This window comes from Pan troglodytes, chromosome 6 (genome assembly GCF_028858775.2).
Source record: "Pan troglodytes isolate AG18354 chromosome 6, NHGRI_mPanTro3-v2.0_pri, whole genome shotgun sequence".
Taxonomy (NCBI): Eukaryota; Metazoa; Chordata; class Mammalia; order Primates; family Hominidae; genus Pan; species Pan troglodytes.
The window spans coordinates 158,773,271-158,788,649 of NC_072404.2; the positions used below are offsets into that span (position 1 = coordinate 158,773,271).

The window sequence follows — 15,379 nt, forward strand, 5'->3', positions numbered from 1 at the left end:
AATTAACTTCCTTTTCCCTAAGATTTCCCAGTTGGAAAGAGAAAAAGCTAGCACTTTTTTGTTTGGCATTTTGTTTTGTTTTGTTTTTGAGACAGGGTCTCATGCTCACCCAGCCGGAGAGCTATGGCATGATCAAAGCTCACTGCAGCCTCGAGCTCCTGGGCTCGAGTGATCCTCCTGCCTCTGCCTCCCAAGCAGATGGAACTACAGACATGTGCCCCAACACTCGGCTAATTTTTTGTATGTGCCTATTTTAGTAGAGGTGGGATTTCACCATGTTGTCCAGGCTGGGTCTAGAACTCCTGGCCTCAAGCGATCCACCCGCCTTGGTCTCCCAAAAGGTTGGGATTACAGGTGTGAGCCACCACACCTGGCTTACTAATTTTTTAATTTTTATTTTTGTAGACGGGGGTCTCACTATATTGCCCAGGCTGATCTTGAACTCCTGGCCTCAAGCAATCTTCCTGCCGCAGGATCCCAAAGTCCTTGAATTACAGGCGTGAGCCATTGCACCTGGCCAAAAAAGCCAGCATTTAAACTCAGCTTCTCAGAGGGAAAATCTATTCTGGATGTTGTAGAAAGTGCTTTATTTGTTCACTTAAAAAAACTAAAGTTACTCAACTCAGGACATTTGAATGGATACACATTCTTTCACGCTTGTCTTTCTTTAATTAAGGTGGGACCATAAACTGAAGAGAGGAATACATCTATCTACATTTCTAAATTTTGAAATGGGAAAGCAATGATCTTTCTTCAGAGTGATTTGTAGCAATAAGTCTTTGGTGCTTTCATAAAATACTGATGATAAGTGTCTTAGTCCCTACTTATCAATGTTCTTGTATGGTGTTAGAGTATCTATCTTCAGGCAGCCCTGAAGATCAGTCAGCTTTGGGGCACTCCTAGTGGTTCTCAAATACCCTATTTGCTAAAGGCCAGAAGTGAGAGTGCGGATGCTGGAAAACATTGGTAAGAATAGTCTTGGGGACTAGGTGGAAATCACGAGGGTCAGTAACAAAGGTCTGTATTCTTTTTTTTTTTTTTTTTTTTTTTTTTGAGACAGAGTCTCACTCTATCACCCAGGCTGGAGTGCAGTGGTGAGATCTCGGCTCACTACAACCTCCACCTCCCAAGTTCAAGCAATTCTACTGCCTTAGTCTCTAGAGTAGCTGGGACTACAGGCACCCGCCACCATGACTGGCTAATTTTTGTATTTTTAGTACAGATGGGGTTTCACCATGTTGACCAGGCTGGTGTCAAACTCCTGACCTCAGGTGATCCGCCCGCCTCGGCCTCCCAAAGTACTGGGATTACAGGTGTGAGCCACTGCACCTAGCCTGAGGTCTATTTTCTTTAAAATGAGAACGATTTCCTAAATACTCAGTCAACAGGAGGACCAAGAGTGGGGTTTAGGGGCATTAGGTTGCTGACAAGGGACCCCATTCATACACAGGGGCAGACTCAGAGGCAAGTCATGGATGAGTGCAGGTGTTCGTAGTGTGTAAGTTGTATTCCCACATAGTAGGAAGTGGCCATAGAATCTGTCCTAGTGGTCGATATAGTTCTCCCCCGACCCCTACCTGCCATCCCCAGCTGGTTTCCCAGAGTAATCAACAGATGAGGGTCCTGGCCATTGTGCTGGGGCACAGCAAGTTTGCTGAGGAAGGATGGCTCAGCCAGTTAGTTATAGAGGATGAGAGGGTCCATGGCAGAAGTTCTGTGGTTTCAGCGTTGGTGGTGGGGACAAAAAGGCCTCACATTACCAATCTCTGATCTGTTGGACACTATGAAAGAGACCAGCACAGGACATGCTCATTTGACTTTTAGACAAGGTTTGAAATCTTGTAAACTATTGGGGATCTAAGGTGAGCTCACTCCCACTTTTAGTTAGATAAGAAAGCTTATCTCTGGGTGCAGTGGCCCACACCTGTAATTTCAGTACTCTGGGAGGCCAAGGAGGGCAGATCATGAGGTCAGGAGTTTGAGACCAGCCTGACCAATATGGTGAAACTCCGTCTCTACTAAAAATACAAAAATTATCCAAGCATGGTGGTGCACACCTGTAATCCCAGCTACTCAGGAGGCTGAGGCAGGAGAATCGCTTGAACCCGGGAGGCGGAGGTTGCAGTGAGCCAATATCACGCCACTACACTCTAGGCTGGGTAACAGAGCAAGACTCCATCTCAAAAAGAAAGAAAGAAAGAAAGAAAGAAAGAAAGAAAGAAAGAAAGAAAGAAAGAAAGAAAGAAAGAAAGAAAGAAAGAAAGAGAAAGAAAGCTTATCAGCATGGGCAAACGTGGCAGGCACATTCTCCTTAGTGTAGTCCCCAGGCGCACACCTCCATGAGCCAAAGCCCTCCTGCATGGGCAGGTCAACGTCCCCAAATCACGTTCCGTAGGATTCAGCAGAAGAGAATGCCCAGACAACTGCTTCTTTGGTGACTGTCATAGAGCCTATGCTTCAGATGACCAAGGGGATGCATTTGCCCTGTGTTTTCTTTGGGAAGCACATTTGTGGGAAAGCCTGCAACCCCTACTGCAGATTTAGGGGTTCCATCCAAACATTCTGATAAGAAAGGCCAAGCCAGCAGATCGCGCCTGCATATCTGCCAGAGAGCCTGGAAGAATGTCAGCGCTTTCCTGCTGCTTCCTGGTCAGGCCCCAAGCACACACAGCACCTCAGGGTGTCCTCACCATGACCAGGCCACAAGCAGCAGCGACCAGGCAGGATGCCAGGACCAAGGAGGCAGGGCATAGAGTCTGGGCAACCATGAGTCAGAGGCCAGGTGGGTAGTAAAAAATGGAGTTCATAAATCCCAGAGAGAAGAACCAGATGGGATTTTTAAAGGTCAAGCCAATCCCAGAGCACTGACAAAGAGAGGGAAAGATCAAATAAAGAATACAAGGCAGTTGTTTGTTCCAGCCTCAGTAGGCCTATCTGCCAGTTTTATATTCCTTCCTCCATGGAGAACCAATGAGAACCAGGAACTGGAAGGCTTGTCCTGATTGTCTCCGATGCCTGCCTGTCTAGTATTTATGAACTCAGGGGAGAGGGGCAGCAGATGTCATATCACACCTCTGAAGCCTCCCTGTCTCCCCTGCTGGGACCCCTTAGCCCTCACCTCATTCCTCTAGGAGAGAGCTCCTGCCTTGTGCTTACAAGCCATCCTCCCCAGCTTCTGCCTCTGAACCACAGCCTGATGGTTGAGGCTCTATTACTACCTGTCAGACTTCTCTATCACCAGGCACAGCTGACAGCCTACCTCTGAGATTCCTGGATATATTTTCCTTCTGAGTTCCCCAATTCTTTTCCTTTGCTAGCTTTTGGGATATCCTGCAACTTCAGCTTGGATTCCTCTTACAAACACTTGTTTGGACGGAGATCTGTTTCAGCTACAAAGTCTAACTACCTGAAACCTTTTATCCTTTCCTGCAACTGATCCTGTTCCTAAATAATGTGTTTAATACATAATGGGTAGATGTAGCTCCAGTTGGCTATGTCTTTATTTAAGTGAGCCAATCAAGTCCAGAGAAAAAACAGTGAAGGCATTTTCCCGACAGTGAAAGAGTGGTGGATATATAGGGCATTAGTTACAGATGACTGAGTGTTAAAACTGGTTGAATACTTAGAAATCAAGTTCCTTGCTGTACTTCCACAGACAAGGAAAATTCACCTCTCAGATTTTTACAGTCACACACCTAGTAAGTGGCTGAGTTAGTAAGTGGCTGAACTGCAACCAAAATTCAGGTCCTCTAATTCTTAGTCTAACATTCTTTTCCCTATCCTAAGATGCACCCCTAAAGCTATGTTACATTATTTTTCTATGACTTTTATTATAACATTAAGCCCTGTTGAAATAAGCTCAGGCCTCATAATCTTTTTGCTTATGGAGACTGTTCAACTTCTTGCAGATAAAACGCGTTAAAAAAATGTTTTGGCCAGGCACGGTGGCTCACGCCTGTAATCCCAGCACTTTGGGAGGCCGAGGAGGGTGAATCACCTGAGGTCAGGAGTTCGAGACCTGCCTGGCCAACACGGTGAAACCCCGTCTCTACTAAAAATACAAAAATTACCCGGACATGGTGGTGGGCACCTGTAGTCCTAGCTACTCGGGAGGCTGAGGCAGGAGAATTGCTTGAACCCAGGAGGTGGAGGTTGCAGTGAGCTGAGATCGCACCACTGCACTACAGCCTGGGCGACAGAGCGAGAATCTGTCTCCAAAAAAAAAAAAAAAAAAAAAAGTTTTAAGAGAGTAGATCTCCTCATAAGCATTCTTACCAACCACAATAAAATTAAAAGAGAAAAAAAAGACCATTGTTCTTTCTAACTTAGGAGTTCACAGCTCATTTAAGAATGGGTACTTAATCCTAGTGTATAGGTTCAGACCACTGTTTGGTTAAGGTTTTGTGATGGTGATAAGCTAATAGGGACAAGGCATTACTCTCCTGGGTGGGGGTCCACTTGAAAGCTGTTCACTCACTGAATCAATCAATCACAATTATCCTGCCAGGGCACCCACACAGGCAGGAAGGTCCAAAGGACACTGGAAATTTTGAACGCCAGGTGCTGGGTGTGTTTCTCTCTTTAACTTAAAGAAGAATTTCCTTTCCAACCTCTTTGTTCATGTATATGCATGAGGTGGCTAGTGGTAATCAAGGCTGAATTTTATTACTGATGGTGGAAAACTGTGTTGGGGGCAGGGCCAAGGAATGCAAGCAATGTCTTCCTTCTAAGGTGGGAGCTGGAATTTGCCCCTTGATCTTTCTCTTCCTGGATCTCTAGTTTCTCTCACAGCCAAAATTTTTGAAAGAGCTGCCGGCACTCATCTTCTCCATTTCCTTACTTCTCTGCACACCTCAACTTACCCAATCTGGCATCTTCACTCTACTGAAGCAGCTCACACGGGGGGCTCCCCTGTCAGAGGCAATTGAACCAGAGCAACTCCATCTTGAATAGGAGCTGGGTAAAATAAGGCTAAGACCTGCTGGGCTGTGTTCCCAGACGGTTATGGCATTCTAAGTCACAGGATGAGATAAAAAGTTAGCACAAGACATAGGTCATAAAGATCTTGCTGATAAAACAGGTTGCAGTAAAGAAGCTGATTAAAACCCGCCAAAACTGAAATGGCGACAAGAGTAACCTCTGGTCTTCACTGCTACCCTCCCACCAGCGCCAACAAATGCCATGGCGACATCAGGAAGTTACCTTATGGTCTAAAATGGGGAGGTATGAATAACCTACCCCGTGTTTAGCACATAATTTAAAAAAACACACACACATGAAAATGGGCAACCAGCAGCCCTCGGGGCTGCTCTGTGTGTGTAGTAGCCATTCTTTATTCCTTTATTTTCCTAATAAACTTGCTTTTACTTTCCTCTATGGACTCGCCCTGAGTTCCTTCTTGTGCGAGATCCAAGAACCCTCTCTTGGGGTCTGGATTGGGACTTCTTTCCTGTAACACCCTTAGCCTCCATGTTAACAGATTTTGTTCATTTCTAACCTTAAGTGGCACATCAGGGGCATTTCATACCCTCGTGAGGGACTCATGGTTACTCCCTCATTCCCAAACACTCTTTCCTGGTTCTCCTCTTGACTTTCCGGCTGCTCCTTCTTTGTCTTTTTTTGTTAGTTTTTTCCATTATTCATTCATTCATTCCATATTACAAGTATTTAAGGAGCACCTACCTACTCTATGTCAGTACCTCTCTAGGTTCTATGATCCAAAACTCCTGCTGTCACGGGGCTTATAGTCTAGTGAGAAGTGGTGGGGCAGAAACAGCAATACAACAATTAAGAGACTGAATTGTTTGGTGGGGGAGTGCCAAAACCCAGGATGGAATGATATATTTAAGGTGATAATTGCTATGAAGAAAAATTAAGGAAGGGCCAGGCGTGGTGGCTCATGCCTGTAATCCCAGCACTTTGGGAAGCTGATGTGAGAGGATTGCTTGAGCTCAGGTGTTCAAGACCAGCCTGGGCAACATATGGAGACCTTGTCTTTACAAAAAGAAAAAGAAAATTAGCCAGGCCTGGTGGCACATGCCTGTGGTCCCAGCTACTTGAGAAGCTGAGATGAGAGGATTGCTTGGGCCTGGGAGGTAGAGGCTGCAGTGGGCCATGATTATGCCATTGCACTCCAGCCTGGGCAACACCGCAAGACCCTGTCTCAAAAAAAAAAAGAAAAAAAAAGAAAAGAAAAAAAGAAAGGAGAGGTAGATAATAATGAAAGGGCTGGTATATGTCATTCTAAACTGGATGGTCATGGGAGGCCTCACTGAGAGGTCAGCATGTGAGGAAGGCTATGATGGAGATAATGGGGTGATCCATACAGATGTCTGTGGAAGAACCTTCCCAGCAGAGAAACTAGCAAATGCAAGGCCCTGAGATGGGAATGTGCCTTACACATTGGAGGAACAGTAACAAGGCCATTGTGGCTGAGGCAAAATGATTGCTGGGAGATGAGGCCAGAGAGCATGTGGGATTAGTTTGATTCGATGTAGGTAGAGCCTAGGAAAGGTTTTTTTTCAATCTGTTTAATTTTCTCCTTGCAACAGGAAGCAAGGCATCAGCTATGCATGAGGACGTGGAAGGAGATGTGGAGAGAGAGGAGAAGGTCTAGAAGCCTTCTGAGAGAGTCAGAGTGGGAGAGTGGATGGAAAAACGAGACTGGTATGTTTATCAGGACGTAGAAAGGTCAGATGGCATCTGCAGCTCACAGCCATGGAGTTTACAATGAGATCTGTCAGAAGGGCTGTATGTTTTTCTGTAGCGCCACCCAGCTGTGTGGGTGCAGGCATGGAGTTGGTAGAATTGGACTCAGCCCAGGCTGGGGTTTTGCCAAGTGAGCACCACAGGGTGAGAAAGAGGCACAGGAAGTTGAGACAGATGTAAGGGAGTGACTCTAATGATTGTCCAGGAAATGTGAGCTGGTATGGACGTGAATGGCAAGTTCCAGTGGGCCAAGGGATTGTCGAAGCACAAAAAGAGAATGACTAGAAAAGTAGAAGGAGCTGGTTGGAGAAAGTGTGGCTTAAAATTAGGATTGTACAGAGATGGCTCAGGGTCTATTTAGAACTTGCTATGCAATGTGGGAGCCACCAGCAATGTGTAACCTTTGAGCACCTGCAATGGGACTAGTGTGAATTGAGACATGCTGTAAGTGTAAGATACACACCAAATTCCCATGACTTAGTGCCAAAAAAGTAAAATACCTCATTAATAATTTTTCAGGCCTGGCACAGTGGCTTATGCCTGTAATCCCAGCACTTTGGGAGGCTGAGACAGGTGGATCATCTGAGATCAGTAGTTCGAGACCAGCCTCGCCGACATGGTGAAACCTCGTCTCTACTAAAAATACAAAAATTAACCAGGTGTGGTGGCGGGCGCCTGTAATCCCAGCTACTTGGGAGGCTGAGGCAGGAGAATTGCTTGAACCCGGGAGGCGGAGGTTGCAGTTGAGCCGAGATTGTGCCACTGCACTCCAGCCTGGGCAACAAGAGTAAAACTCCATCTCAAAAACATTAAAAAATAATAAATAAATAAATAAATAATTTTAAAAATAGTGGTTACACCATTAGTGGTTACATGTTTGGGTATATAGGCTTACTCATTTATTTTTTTTCTTTTTATTCATTTATTTTTACTCTTGGCCAGGCACCGTGGCTCACGCCTGTAATGTCAGCACTTTGGGAAGCTGAGGCAGGCGGATCACTTGAGGTCAGGAGTTCCAGACCGGCCTGACCAACATGGTGAAACCCCATCTCTACTAAAAATACAAAAATTAGTCGGGTGTGGTGGTGCGTACCTGTAATCCCAGCTACTCAGGAGGCTGAGGCAGGAGAATCGCTTGAACTGGGAGGCAGAGGTTGTAGTGAGCCGAGATCACACCACTGCACTCCAGCCTGGGTGACAGAGCAAGAGAAAGAAATGAGGGTGTGTGACCCAGGGCAACAGATGACTATATAGGATGCGCAGTAGTTGTGTAGTTTAATCACGTGACATTCAAAACTGGGGGATTTTAGGAAGGAGGGAGGGAGAATTGTCTGGATATAGCAATGAGAGTTCAAAGAGATATCTGTTCCACATTCAGGGCTATGGGGAAAACATTGTCTGCCACCTGGTGGGGGGCGCTGAGGCGGTGTGTCCTCAGGGATGATCCAGGTTAGAGTAAGAAGGAGAGAGGATGCTCAAAAAAGAGGAATGCTTGCTGAAAAGGGCCTACATGCTCTGAAGGCACCCTGGACTGGTTTTCAGGAGTGGAGCCAGGGACCAAGGTGTAGCGGGAGCTAGGAATTTAGGGCTTCTTTCCATAAGTGACATTCTGGGGTTAATAAAAGGGACTTAATTCGGGACTTAATAAAATTAGCTCTGGTGGCCTCCAGGCGAGCAACTGTGGGCAAGGCACTCCTGCGCTCACAGTGTAGGCGAAGTGGGAGGAGTAAGCGTCCTTTCTTCACTGCTGGCAGAGACACGGAGGCCTGGGGAAGAGCAGATGTGCCTTGCATGTGAGTGAGGGTGACTTTTACTCAGAAAGTGCATACCTCCCTCTTCCACCTAGCCATAAAATGCTAGAATCCAGCAAAGCCCATATCCTAGCCCTCTCGACTGTTCATGCAATATTTGATAGGTGATTTTTTTTTTCAGCCAATAACGGCTTCAAATTGCTATTTGGAGGCAGATGACTTATAAATGTGGATCTTCAGTATAATTTTCTTTTCTCTGCCTTGGACCTGGATATCCTACTGCCCACTGTGCGCCTACTCGTTCTCAGTACGTCCAGAATGAAACACACAATCTCACTCCCAGACCTGTACTTTTCAGTGGAGAGTGCCACGCTCCACATAGGTACCAACCAGAAGCTGGGATGGGCCTGTGATGTCTCTTTCTCCCTTTGTCCCATTCTTTCTGTGGACGAGTTCATGTCCTAAAAAGCTCTCTACTCTATCCACTTTTGTCCATTTCCACAAATCTCCTCCCTTTCACCTCGAGCTCTACCAGAACCTCTTAATTGTCCTTCACACATCTGCACTGGCCCCTCCTGTGACTCTCCACACTGCCCCTAAGGCGACACTTTCAAAATTCCCAAGTCTCTTCACGCCCCTCTTTTCAATCGAAAACTCTGCGGCAGTTCCCCATTGCTCTCAGGATAAAGTTGAAACCCTTTCACATGCTCTGCAACCTCTCTGCACCCACCTGTCCAGCCTTTCCTCACCCTGTACCTCCAGTGAGGAATCTCTGTCTTGACACTCCAGCCACACCTACCTGCCTTGGGGTCTCTAGTGCGCCCACAGCTGTCACAGGGCTTTGCAAACACTTCTCCTTTTGCATGGAATATTCCTCTCCTTCCACTTTGCGTACTTAACTTCTGCTTACCGTTCAGATCTCTGCTTGGGCTTCCCTCTCCTGAGCTCCCCAACCGGGTCACATCTCCCATGTACAGGCTCTACCGGATGCATCCTATTCCTTTCTCTTGAGGTTCCTGTAATGGTTGCAGTTTTGCATTTGTCTGTCATTATTTAATTAGTGTTTATCTCCCATAGGAGACCCTCCAAAGGCCTGAACTCACCAAGGGCTGAGATCATGCCTGTCTTTGCTCATTATTATGTCCCCAGCACCTAACAAACTGTCCTGCACATAGTAGGTGCCCAGTAAATGTTTGCTGAATAAATTAATGAATAATTCGTGACGCAATAAAAGTCCTTAAGCTTTACCAAATACAGGGCCTGCCTTGATCTAGAGTGAGCTTTTAATGGTTCTGGAACTCAGTTTCAGTCAGCAAGTGTATACAGCAAATGCACTGTGCTGGGCCTGCCCTACTCCACTATTCTTAGGCACACTGGAACAACTTTGCTGGAACCAGGGAGCTAGCTGAATGGCACGACTGTCTTCTGGTAGCATCTCACGCTTGGGTACAAAGGCCTGTCTACTGGCTTGCTCAGGCATGTTGAGAGTCTGAGTCTGCTGTTGGTAGACCTGAATAGGTCCACCTGTTCCCTTTTTCTGAGACAGTGTCCATTGGCTACATGGGTCACATCTCTGGGGGTGGCATAAATAACTACAGACTGGGCGGCAGGAAGGGCAGCCTAAGGAAGCTTGAGCAAGCTCTGAGGGTGACTCAGAAGCACCCACTTCCTGTGTCAGTTCAGCCTAGTGGGTTTCTTTATATGAAGCCCACCTTATTAAAGGAAGTGGAGGTGGGGGAGCAACTAGAGACAACTAGTACTTGTCACCTCAAGCAAGATGGGTTATCTACCTACATTCAGCCTCCACTCTCTGCAATGTTTACTCCTGCCAGTGACATAGTCGGCTATTTTCAGTGACAAACACTCCAGCTTCTAGGCCAGGCTCTCTGATTTTGGCTTCCTCTGGGTGCACAGAGAATGAAGGCAGCTGATGCTCCACTAGCGGCTGCCTCAGTGCCAGCAACCTGCCTGTGCTGCTGTTGGTGCCTTGGGTCTCTTTTCCTGTCTGCCCTTCTCAGCTCCCTTGGTTGCTGACTCCTCGCCATCTGACCATCTGCCTCCCTCTGCCCCTTCCACCCACCACACATTTCTGGCTGCTGATGCTTGCAGTGCCTTTGGGTGCCCATCTGGCCCAGCCCTTGGGATGAGGGGACTCCTGCCTTCTCCTGCTTCTCTGACCTCTGCTCCCTGGATGCCTTATGTAGATTCTGGTTCCCTGGTCCTGAAATCCTCACTGCTGCTTCTGATCCGGTGGGATAATAATGAGGTTACATGGTGAGAAGGCCACCCAGGTATTGTAATTAGTAGCCACACCAAGCCAGCTCTATTGGGTGGGTGATTAGAAAATTTTTTTTTCTAATCTTAACACTTATTATACTAAAAGTATCTACTTAAGTATTTTCCCCCCAGATGGAGAGTTTCTTGAGGGCAAAAACTGAGTTTATTTTTCCTTATATCCAGAGTGCCTAGAATATAGAAATTAACTGGTAAATGTTGGCTGAACTGAGGTTGGGAATGGGAGGGAAAGTGTATAGGGGATGATGCTCTGATGTCAGCTTCCTGGGCTGACCCTGAAGAAAGAAGGAAACGTGGGCATTTGTGGTTGTCAGTCCCACCCCTCTCTTGGGGGAGTGGCCCTTGGACAGGGCAGGAGGCTGCTCAACCTTGGCCTTGACTGCAAAGGTCTCTGGGTCTTGCTGTGTGCTTCACCCAGACCTCATCCTGATGCGCGCCCAACCCATCCATGGTTCATCATCCACCGTGTCTGCAGTTCCCTCAGGGAGAGATTCTTTTGTACTGGCACGCAGGCCAGTGGGATGAGAGGGGCAGTAAATCTGGGAGCAAGTGGGAAGCTGCAGGCCGAGTGCACACAGTACTCAGCGCAAGGGAGGTGCTCCGATATCAGGAAAAAGATACAACGGCTCTTTCATTTCTCTCCTTTCTTTTTTCAGATTATAAAGTAATACATGTTCACAGGGACAAAATACAAAAGTATAAAAGCCTTCTGTCCTCCTCAATCTACTCCCTAACATTAACTACTGTTAACAATTCTTTTTTATTTGTTTATTTTTTTGACACACAGTCGCATTCCTCGCCCAGGATGGAATGCAGTGGCATGATCTCGATCTCGGCTCACTGCAACCTCCACCTCCTGGTTCAAGCAATTCTCGTAGCTGGGATTACAGGCACACACCACCAACCCGGCTTATGTTTGTATTTTTTCTAGAGACAGGGTTTCTCCATGTTGGCCATACCTAGTCTTGAACTCCCGGCCTCAAGTGATCCTCCCACCTCAGCCTCCCAAGGTGGTGAGATTACAGGCGTGAGCCACTGCGCCTGGCTGTGCTGTTAACAATTCTTGACATCTTCTGGAAATGTGCTATTTTACAAAAGCACGTATACATATAGCTTGCATATACAAAATGTGTGTATGTGTTCACATGCAGATAGATATATAAACAGACAGAATTTGATGGTGTCATGAGACAGAAAGAGAAAATGGTAGCCCACAGGTATAAAGTAGGGGTGTTGGGGTGAAGGCAGACTTGAAAGGGGCTGTTGATGGACCAGGTAGGAGGGCCTGAGGAGAAGGGATGGAATACAAGGATGGAAGCAAGGATGGGGCAGGAGAGTCTTAATATTTGTGTTGCAAAAAATTTTTGCAGTTTAGGAGGTGAGAAATCCAACATCCAGTTAGCCTCAGTTTCCTTAACTAAAAAATGGGATAATGATGTATATTCCTCACAGGTTTATAGTGATGATTAGAAGGGGTGAATATATATATAAACAAACATACATATATGTTTGTTTGTTTTTTGGACAGAGTCTCGATCTGTCACCCAGGCTGGTGTGCAGTGGTGCGATTTTGGCTCATTGCAACCTCTGCCTCCCAGGTTCAAGTGATTCTCCCATCTTAGCCTCCTGAGTAGCTGAGACTTACAGGCACATGCCACCACGCCCAGCTAATTTTTGTATTTTTAGTAGAGATGGGGTTTCACTATATCTTGGCCAGGCTGGTCTTGAACTCCTGATCTCAGGTGATCCACCCACCTTGGCCTCCCAAAGTGCTGGGATTACAGGTGTGAGCCACTGTGCCTGGCCAGGGCTAATATATTTAAAGTGCTTAGCATTGCCCTCAAACAATATTCTAAGCATTCTCTCAGCATGTGCTGCTATTATAGTTGTTGATGTTATTAGGGTGCTGCTATTGTTGCTGTTTTCAGAATGCTTCACGTGGTGCCTGGCTCGTGATTGAACCTCTATCCATCTGCAGTTGGCATATGGAAAGAACCTCCTGGTCGCATTTCTCTTTCCATTTTAGAAATCATTCTTTTGTTGTGACACTGTCTTTTCATTTTCCTTCCCTGACTGCTCTTAACTTCCTACTTTATGCTGTGCACTCTTGAAGAAAACTTTCTGGTACCTGATGGTTATAAATCCTTGGAGGCGCGTGAAGATGTTTTAGGTAGTAAAGGGCAGTGGCCATTTTCTCACTTTGTCTCCCTGGCCTGGTCTTAAGCTGTTGGGCATTCTTTAGTCAGGAACATCTACTTATTTGCTGTACTTCGCACATACTGCCTAAGGATATCAATTAGAATTGCTTACTTAAGAAAAATGCCCAGCAATCGTTAAGGCCACTCTTGTTCATTTCCTGCATTTTTTTTTTTTTTTTTTTTGAGATGGAGTCTCACTCTGTTGCCCAGGCTGGAGTGCAGTGGCATGATCTTGGCTCACGGCAACCTCCACCTCCTGGGTTCAAGTGATTCTTCTCCTGCTTCAGCCTCCCCAGTAGCTGGGACTACACGCTCCCGCCATCTCACCAGGCTAATTTTTGTATTTTTAGTAGAGACTGGGTTTCACCATGTTGGTCAGGCTTGTCTCAAACTTCCGACCTCAAGTGATCTGCCTGCCTTGGCCTCCAAAGTGCTGGGATTACAGGTGTGAGCCACTGCGCCCAGCCCATTGTCTTCATTTTAAGAGCATTGACTCTGCTGCTCCTCTTGAGACATCTTGGGCAGTGATTCTGTTCTTCTGGGATACTCTGGGTGTTTCTACTTGTATTTAGAATGGCTGGCTTAAAAGTCTTTGTTTGAATATTCCGCATTCTGAATGCTCTTAGTTGTCAGTAAAACTATGCCTGCCTACGCACTCTTCTATTTCTGATTTAAAAATAGGTTCAGCTGCCTAACAATTACACATACTCTATTTTGCACAAGCACATTACTTAAGGAGACATTTAGAGGGTAGATAGCTTTTATTCCTATGAAGTTATCCTGAAATCATCTTCTTAACTATCTTTTTTTCCCCAAAGGGGCCATATTTTGAAGGATTTGTGATGAGACTTTTGGTCTGTGAAGCCCAAGACACAATCTCCAACATGCACAGGAAATCCAGTATCAAATTTCTAACATGTCTTCAGAGACAGGCCCAGGGCTGGCTTGAGCGTGTCAGAGAGGTGTGCACTGCGTACTACCCATCATACATGGCCACACATGCCTGTGGCTGTGAGAAATACTGGTGGTGACAAAGACAATGAGATGCCAGAGAAAAAGATCAGTGGGGTTTGCAAAAGTGATTAAGATGTCGTCCTAGGTATAATTAAAGACTTAATAAGGTTGAAGGAAAGAGAGGACATTGCACATACCGAGGCCCCTGAGAGATCTGCCTGGCAACCCAGAAAGGGACATATGGGGGAAAACGCCTTAGTGTAACCAGGTCAGAATTTTCATTCTGGGCAGAACTGGAATTTGAATAATAATACTGAGTCATATAGAGCATACAGCTATGACATTTCATTTATTTCTCCATATAATGCAATAAAGTAGATGGATTAACCGTGACTTTTACAGATGGAGCAGGGGAGAATGAAGAGGCGTCAGTTTGGGCATCAGGCTGGATCTTCACACTCTGACCTCACTCTGCTCTATCCTGCCCAGTGTTGCTTCACCTGATATGAGGGGTGCAAGGCAACCAGATCTGACACCAGTTTCAGTTTAGATCCTGCCTTTACCTGGGTGTGACCCGGGTCCATCTCTTCAGCTCGGCCTCTGCTTTCTCTTCATACACTTTTGGGGTTAGTCCTCGGATGATCTCTAAAACATGGCCCAGGTGCTCCTTGCCAGTAGAGTGTAGCCGGATTTGGAGGGACTGGACACTCAGTGTGAACAAGAGGAAGGCCTCAGGAGGCAGTAAAAGCTGACAAGAGGAGAGAAAATGAAGCGCCTACGGGTGCATACTGGACTAGCGGGCGAAAGGCCATGACTCCTTAGTTTGGAGAAAGAACTGGGGCCGAGATTGGGGAAGTTTCCCAGTGCAATTTAAAAAAAAAAAAAAAAAAAAAAAAGAACTAGAAGAATTACCCAGGTCTGGCTTCTTTCGTGTAGCCTGGGGCTGAGTCGCAGGCTGAGAAATCCAGTCTGGCCAGTAGGGGGCTCCACCAAGCGCAGTCTCAGAAAGCCCAAGAGCCCCACCGTCGCCCGGGGTCTCCAAGAGGAGTGGGTCGTGGTGGGCGTTGAAGGGCCGTAAAAGACGAGCAGCCCGCGTCCGCGTCCGTCCTCCCGGGTCTCCAGTCCGCAGGCGGCCGCCGTCTCGGCCCCGCCCTCCCACCTCCATTCCTGGCCCCGCGGACCCGAACGGTCCCTCTCGCAACCGATCTGATGGCTGGGGCGCGGGGGATGCGAATTCCTAGAAGCCTTAAGAGGCTGCCCAGCGTTGGAATTTCGTATCCCCAAGAATGCTGGAGGTTCCGGCTCACACACCCCCTCCGGGCACAGAGTCAGCTGGGGGGTGCTGGGAGGGAGAACGCCCCGCTCCTCACCCCCCATCCCCGTGCACCCTGGAGCCCAGCTCCATACGTTCGGCCACCCCAGGCGGACTCGGGGTGGCCGGGTAGCGGGTGGTGGCAGGAGGGGACCGGGTAA

The 15,379-nt window shown here is 47.0% G+C and overlaps 2 protein-coding genes across 2 annotated transcripts in view; both read right to left on the reverse strand.

Annotated features, from left to right (window-relative positions):
- The window catches only part of FAM131B (family with sequence similarity 131 member B), a 28,912-nt gene that overhangs the window by 12,107 nt on the left and 1,426 nt on the right, over nucleotides 1-15,379 (reverse strand). The window lies entirely within an intron of this gene.
- On the reverse strand, nucleotides 14,237-15,283 carry FAM131B-AS2 (FAM131B antisense RNA 2). Its single transcript, XM_016945435.4, has 2 exons — nucleotides 14,819-15,283; nucleotides 14,237-14,654 (listed from the first exon to the last, which is right to left on the reverse strand). Exons 1-2 carry the CDS (start codon nucleotides 15,281-15,283, stop codon nucleotides 14,466-14,468), a joined length of 654 nt encoding a protein of 217 aa, XP_016800924.4. The 3' UTR covers nucleotides 14,237-14,465.

Coding starts and splice junctions, on each gene's coding strand:
- FAM131B-AS2 (XM_016945435.4), bottom strand. CDS start 15,283: ATGGGGGGTGAGGAGCGGGGCGTTCTCCCTCCCAGCACCCCCCAGCTG. Junction 14,655..14,818: donor ACGAAAGAAGCCAGACCTGG/GTAATTCTTCTA, acceptor TCCTCTTGTCAG/CTTTTACTGCCTCCTGAGGC.